The sequence below is a fragment of the Abramis brama genome (assembly GCF_963993115.1).
Source record: "Abramis brama genome assembly, chromosome: 7".
NCBI lineage: Eukaryota > Metazoa > Chordata > Actinopteri > Cypriniformes > Leuciscidae > Abramis > Abramis brama.
Window position 1 is genome coordinate 23747924 of NC_139969.1, and position 8119 is coordinate 23756042.

Consider the following 8119-nt stretch of genomic DNA (forward strand, 5'->3'; position numbering starts at 1 on the left):
GCATTCTTATATGAGAAAATTATATTAGACTTCATTTGTTTATTTTTTAATATGCTTTGTCTTTTTTGTAACTAAAAACACAAATTAAACCTATACTATTGTTCAAAAGTTTGGGATCGGTTCCATTTAAAAAATTTTTTTTTTTTTTTTTTAAAGAAGTCTCATGTATTCATGTGATAAAAAAAAAGTATAATCGTGAAATATTACAATTTATAAATGTAATTTATTCCTGTGATGGCAATGCTGAATTTTCTCCATCATTACTCCAGTCTTCAGTGTCACATGATCCTTCAGAAATCGTTCTAATATGCCGATTTCCTGCTGAAGAGACTTTTCTTATTACTATCAATGTTAAAAACAGTTGCTTGATATTTCTGTGGAAACCGTCTTACATTTTTCGCAGGATTCTTTGATGAATAGAAAGTTCAAAAGAACAGCATTTATTTGAAATAGAAATCTTTTGGAACATTATAAATGTCTTTTCTGTCACTTTTCTGTCACTATATTTCTTTAAAAAAGAAAAATCTCATCTTACTGACCCCAAACTTTTGAATGTTATAGCGTTCGACATAACCATCATTCTGCTCAAGGCGTATGACGTTGTGGCGCTATTTAACACGGACTAAGACAATCACATTCATGTTCACACTCAAGCAAATGTATTAAATGTGAAAGTGACATCGGTATCAAGGTCATCTTTAGATTCAAAGGCCAATATGTTTAATGCATCCTTGCTGAATGAAAGTATTAATTTCTTTAAAAAAAAAAAAAAACTTACTGACCTCAAACTTTTGCACAGTGGTGTATGCATGTCTTTTCTGAAGAAAAAAATAATCTTTTTTTTTTAACCTCCATAAACTTTCTTTGATCTAGAATAACTGTGTATGACCCAATGGTCTGTAACCTCTCTTCTTCCATAGAGGAGCTCACCGCTGACATGAACACAGGAGATGTGCTCAAGAAGTGATGTGCACCAGTGCAATATCCCTGTTATCTCATCAGGGCACATACAATTAATAAACATCAGAGGGGTGATATGCTTTTGAGTCCATCTCAGTGGAAATGTAATCAGCAACACAATTAAAGCATTATTGAGTCATTCTTCCAATGGCATGGCCTAGATAATAGTGTAAATAATTAATTTTTCTATTAACCCGTTGTTGTCTCTTTAGCTTGTCTCTCTCAACACACTGGGAACAGATACCAGGCTGCCTTTCAGAGATATAATTTTTCTAATTAGCACTCAAATGAAGGGCTGTCTGTAGCCTCTGATGGTCATTGTTGGCGGGTTTTTACCTCCCCCCGGTTAGATCATGATGGGTGATTGAGCTGTCACAGCAACAAATAAAGGACCTTTCAAACAATCCCTTTATGTGTTTGATCGACAGTCCAGCTTCCCTTCATTTTTAATGAACATCATAATTGTTGGCTATAGTCAGTGGGGAAAGGATACATTAATTAGAGGAAATTGTTTCGTTAAAATAACCAGCTAAAGTAGGCTAATGTAGTAGATTTGTTTGGAAATGTTCTTCTAATCACCAGGACAGAAACGCACATCATTGTCAAATGTTTCACAGATTTAATTATTGAGCAATAATGAAAATCTTGTGCTATAAAGACATCGGCTGGTTCCGGCTCTAAATAATGTGGCCTCTGTCTCACGGTTTCCATCTGATGTTTATCTAACTGTATATGTTCAGACAGCTCACACTCTTTGTTAATGTGACTCCTGTGCTTTACCTGGAACATCACAACATGCCTCTGCTCAGTAAACAAAGTAATGGAGATGTGGAGAAAATTACTTATTTTTCTATAAACTTTGCGCTCCGCCATTAGATCAACGACTGTGACCTCATTACATAAACTTAATGATGGGGGGGACAGGCAAAACCAACAATAAGGGCTGAAAAAAATAATAGCTCATGTACATTGATAATTACATTTGTGCTGAGGTTAGTCTGGCTTCATGCAAATTCATGTTCATGTGTCCATATGTCTCTTTTTACTGTACACTGTTAATTATATTTTTATTTTTACATTTTATAGAAAAAAAAAACAGTTAATTGATGAATTGTAAGTGACCTTGAAAATCGAATTGTTTTAACATCACGTGATATGTAATTTTACTGTAAAATACTATAATACTAAAAACTATGATTTGCTATTAGAATTTACAGTGAAAAACAGTAAAAGGACATTCCCAGAAGTCCCTGCATGCAAAAAAATTATGATCAATAAGTTATGGCAATTTTGTTTGTTTTTTTTTACATTGCTTTAACTCATCAAAATAAGTTAAGCAATTTAAAAAAAAATATATGTTATACAAGATTCAACTTTTTTTTAAAAGTCAGTTTAATGCAATTTAAGTTGAAATGACTTAAACATCCAAGTTGATTGAACTTAAAAATTTAAGGCAGCGACTTTTTTTCTTACAGTGTATGATTATATTGTATATCATTTTTGCTCTTCTTATTTCTGATAATCAGTGTTGTACATAAGTTGTTTTTTTGTGTTACATTTTCAGTTATTGTTTATTTCATTATAGTGTCATGTGTGTTGCCCTGATGGTGTGTTGTCGTTGTGTATATGACCATCTATATACGAGTATTGGCCATTTTTCTTGGACAGGCCAAGTACGATGAACTTGAATTCATCACGTGGCTTTCTATTGTGCCACCTGTTTTAACATAAATGTTAAGGTAAAAAGCAGATCAAGTAGACTCCTATATTAACTTTAAATCTCAATAACATGTATAGTTAAAATTGTAAAATATACAGGCACCAATATGCCATCCCGTAACACCTAAAACATTGTCACTTTACTTTGACTGTGCATTTCTTTTTTTAGAATGTAAATTAAACAGGTTTTTTAATGGTAGTATAATGCACTTTTCTCATACAACAGATTGCAGTTTGCAGATATTAGCAGCAAACCTGAAGTTAGGTTTTAGTTCCTCCAAGCAAACAGCACATATATCAACACTAAGCTACTCTTAGTCTTTGTCTAGAGACTAATTCATCAGAGACTAATTTTCTGCATTGAATAGTGACATAATACACCATAATGAGTGACAGAAGCCAACAAACACAACCCTCTTTCCTCCCTCTCAGCTCCTACATCTCTGTAATCTAGAGAGTGCGCATGTTTGAATTAAGATAAACAGTTTTCCTTGGTTCCCATGACTACCACTTTTCAACCAAACTGCTTTGATTGTATTTCATCTGATGGTAATCATGGCTAAATGACAGACAGATGATAAGAAAGGCAGGATCCTTTTCTCACGGATGATTTTCTATTATCTCCCAATCAGACTGCTGTCAAGGTTTCTTTTCATAGTGATTTGGCCATGACGCTGTGTGTGTGTGCCGGTGTTGGGTGATTAAGGCTCCATTGTAAATGACTCCGAATAAGAAATGTGAGGCACTTCTTCTAAACTTAAAGTCACTTTGACAGTTCTATTTCTGCGAGATAATTTTGTAATTTACTGTTAAAATTTAAATAGTAGCCTACATTACATATAGTCAAATGATAATCGACCCAAATTAAGATAGCATCAATAATGCAGCATTTAAATACTGCATCTGCTTCAGCTCGAGACCAAAATTTAAGTGACTGCTGATTGGCTGAAGCGCGCCTGACGTCAGCTCACGGATGTTTAAAGGGGATTGAAGTCTGATAACCGAGCAGTGTAAACAGCGCCGTTAACTTACAATGCTCAGACCTCATCATGATGATATGCCAACGAGAGTTAGTTTAAACGTAAGTAAATGAAGTTTTATTCGTGACATTTCTTATTTTTTTGCCTAAAGACAAAATATGGTCCGGCGTCTGCGTCTATCCGAGCTGACAGACTGAACGCGATCCTCTGTTCTGTATTTATGAGCCTGTGAAATAATCTGTAAGTTGTGAAGCAGGTAAGTGCGCATTTTTGTGCCAAACAAGTATAAATGTGTGAACTTGTTTACTTTAAGAAGATTGTTTATCTGTCTGTGTCATACAGATAGAGGCCCATTGGTTAAATAAATGTATTGCCTACTTATCTACAGAATCCAGTCTGTGTTTCTTGTGCAGTTTTATAATTGAAACATCTGATCAGTTTACATTCACTCTGTTCTAGGTAATGACCCATTTATTATGGTAAACACTGCTTGTAATACACAACCGCCTCATGTCAGAATGGGGGCCCTGGCATGGAAGAGGTGTGTTGGATGTGGATGCAAGATTTTGGACCGCTTCCTCCTGTTTGCTTTGGATGGATACTGGCACTGCCACTGTCTCAAGTGCTCCTGCTGCCAAGCCCAGCTGGCAGAAATTGGCTCATCGTGTTTCACAAAGCGTGGCTTGATCCTTTGCAAAAGTGACTATATAAGGTCAGACTACAGGAACAACACTTTATCTTCATCCTTAATAATTTACCATCATTCACATTCTGAGCAAACAAATGTACTAGATTAAATGAAAGCAGTTATTTTGTATGTCTAATATAGTCTTCTGTCACTGTAATAAATAAAATAAGATAGACTTAAAGGGATAGTTCACCCAAAAATGACAATTCTATCATTTACTCACCCTGATGTCGTTCCAAACCTGTATCAGCTTCATTCTTCTGTGGAACACACAAGACAGTATTTTGAAGAATGTTGATAACCAAACAGTTTCGGTTACCATTGATTTTCATTGTATGGGCAAAAAATGCAATGTAAGTCAATGGGAACCGAAACTGTTTGGTTATCAACATTCTTCAAAATATCGTCTTTTGTGTTCCACAGAAGAATGAAATTCAAACCGGTGTGGAACTACTTGATAGTGAGTATATTATGAATTTTCATTTTTGTGTGGACTATTCCTTTGAGGGGAACGCATAAGTTGAAAATACTTTAGTATAGTTTTTGTCCATACGATTCAAGTAAATGGGAGTCCAAAACAGCACTGTACCCCATTGACTTTCCTTTTATGATATTGAAAAATAAAAATATCTTCCTTTTTGTTCCAAGTGGGGTGAGTAAATGATGACAGAATTTCATTTTTGGGTGAACTATCCCTTTAAATTGGGAAACAAAGTGGGAAAAAGTTCAAACAGGAATGTAGGTTTAAAAGCTGTAAATGGCTTTCTGTGTTTGTGAAAGAGGAAAAAAGACTAATGACTTGCTTATTAAATAACATCTGTGATGATATTCACTACAGATTATTTGGTAACAGCGGAGCCTGCAGGACTTGCAGCAAGTCTATCCCAGCAAATGAAATGGTTATGCGAGCACAGGGCAATGTTTTCCATGTCAAGGTAATTTACTCTATTAAACTGACCTATTTAAATACAGTTCATTCATAAATTATCTACATTTTTACTCCTACATTTTTACACTTACATGCTGAAGTGTGTTTTGGGGGTGCGGGGTGCCTTGTAATATGTTTTCTTCATTGAATTTCTTTCTTTGCTCTTGTAGTGTTTTGTATGCTCTATCTGCCATAACCAGCTACTTCCTGGTGACCGCTTTCACTATGCGAATGGAAATCTGTACTGTGAACGGGACAGGCCAACAGCTTGTGTGCACAGAAACGACCACTTGGATTCACTCAGGGAGCACAACATATCCGAACAGAAGTCCTGAGCTCATCTTTTTGCTGAGCTCTGAGAAAGAGACACTAATGGAGCTCCTAGTTTCATATTCAAGACCTCATATAACCCAGTAGTTGCTTTGTCAGCTACAGTCTATTTTGTGAAGGTCTAATATTGTGGAAATTCAACGTATATGGTAATATCTGGCAGTTTAAATGAGGTTAGCCATTGGAGCTATAAAGCAATATCAGCGAGCATCCTTGCGTATCATAATCAATTATGAATTGGTTTTGCAGAATGACCTTTCTTATATGTTGTGGACCTGCAATTTAGTTTTGGTGTTTGTTAGTTTTGAAATAGTCTTCACTTTCAGGCAGTGAAAACACACCATCCTCCACTGGTGTGTGAGTGACGTTTATCTTTTGGTAATGATGCGGATATTCTTCCTGGTCTGCAATTAACCTGCCCATAAATCAATTCTAGCAGCATCCAGAGAGCCCATGTACTCTGTATCCTTTAAAACAGCACTCCAGATGATCTCTTGGAGAGCATAATGGGTTTTTTGTTTGTTTGTTTGTTTGTTTGTTTTTTAAATTAATTTTAAGCTTGCTATAAAGTACCAATCTTTAAAGTATGTTGTGAAGTTATATTTGCTTTGTTCAGAATAATTAAAAACCTTAAACTCCTTTAAGGATCTCTTCAGAGCTGTGTTTTAAGTTACTATGATTCATTTTAAATGGTTTCTACATAATTGACAGAATTCATGGAGAACACCACCCTCTGTTGGCTGAAGTGAAATTCTGTAACTTAAGAAATGCCTGTAAATAAGCCTTTGTTAAAAGATAAGAGAATTGTCCAGTAAAGGCAACCATTAACATGATAGCTATGTGCAGGATTAATCCATTAAATTATGCATTCAGATCACCATTCCATCATGTCCTTATCTGTAATTATTGTAATATGGATATTTTTGTGTGACTCATGCAGCCTAGAAGAATGACTGATGTACTTCTGTATGCTTCTGCCTTCTTAACCAGTCTGACTATCAGTCCATATTTCTGATGAGTATTATTGATTCATTATTCTGTAGTAAGGATTTGTCCTTTAAATGAGTTTATATGTTCTGCCATAAACTAAAATACATTGGATGCTACTATAAAATTGAAGCATTATAAATAAAAGTTGCTGCTCCTGCATATAGTAAATCTGAATATATTGTCATTAATTTACCTGTCAAAAAATATAAATAATAAAATAATAATACAGAATGTTGTTCATGCACCCAAAAAATAAATCACAAAGGAATGAGTTGCACTGCTTTAAAAGCATAAGTCCTTAAAGAATAAGTCCTAATAAAAGAATGTGGCCCTGCCTTATAGAATCACAATAGAATGACGGTTGTGCTACTTCTATAGAGTCTCTATGCAATAAGTATTGTGTTATGTCAAATAAATATTTTAAGGAGTCAAATCTAAGTCTAACACATATTTGAAGACACCCCCACCCAACATAATTTAGTAATTCCAGAAGTCTCAAGAACTGTACATTCTTGAATAATAAAAATCGTTATTGAAGGTGAAAAACGTTGAAAAAGAAATAGGATTACTTGAAAAAAAAATTGTGCATTTTAATTTATTTCAATATTTTACATTTTAATATTTAAATGATTTAATATTTAAATGATTTAAAGTCACCCTGGTCCCCAAGTTAAGAATCACTGATAAAAGTAGTCATTATAGAAAGTTCTCTAGAATAATTTACTATAGAATCATTTAAAACAGAACGATTTGTTTTTCAAAATAATTATATAATGTGTTACAGCGATAGAATACGTCGCGATAGAACGAATTTTTGTTACTTCTACATAAAAAGTCCGTGTATAATGAATATACCTCTCCAATAAAATATTTGTTGCGCTGCTCTTACGAAATAAATCGCAGTAAAATCGCCCAAATAAGTGTTATTTCTGAATACAGTTATTATTATTAAAGTTTATTTAGATAGGGACAGATACAAAAAAACATAGAGAAACTTAAACAGTCATCTGATGTATGTATCATAGTGTTTTTAGCTAAAGCTAATTCACAACACTTGTCTCTATAGGGCTTTTAGTTAAAAATAAAACTACAGACTAACTTTGTTAGAGAGAGCACAATGCAGAAACTAAATATGAGAGCAATATTGTTCCTGAATTAGCCACAATTTTTTTTTTTTTTTTTTTTTTTTTTTTTTTGAAGGTGGGTAATGTTGGAATACATTTCAAGTGGTCTGGTAACGTTAGAGAATTCCATAATTTCGCCCCTTTTACTGAAAAGGCAGTTTGGGCAAATGATGTTCTACGGAAAGGAATACTACAATTGCCTTTTAATGCTGCTCGGGTGGTGGGTGGTTCTGGTAACACTTTGCTGTCTTGTTATTGTTTTGCAAAGGGGTGGGCGAGCAGCGTTATTTAGGCCAATTTAACAAAGTGCAGGGAGATAAAATTAGCAAAACTTAAAATCTTATATTTGCTCTATTAAGCAATAGTCCTGTTAAGTCCTGCTATAATTAGAGTTGCTGCT

General features: G+C 34.3%; 1 protein-coding gene across 1 annotated transcript; it reads left to right on the top strand.

Annotated features, from left to right (window-relative positions):
• Window positions 1-1755: 1755 nt before the first annotated feature.
• Window positions 1756-6787, top strand: lmo4 (LIM domain only 4; the record flags this gene model as incomplete). The annotated part of the gene is made up of 4 exons (XM_084120842.1): window positions 1756-1777; window positions 4119-4371; window positions 5186-5282; window positions 5446-6787. 4 exons carry the CDS (start codon window positions 1756-1758, stop codon window positions 5608-5610), a joined length of 537 nt encoding a protein of 178 aa, XP_083976968.1. The 3' UTR covers window positions 5611-6787.
• Between the last annotated feature and the right edge of the window lie 1332 nt (window positions 6788-8119).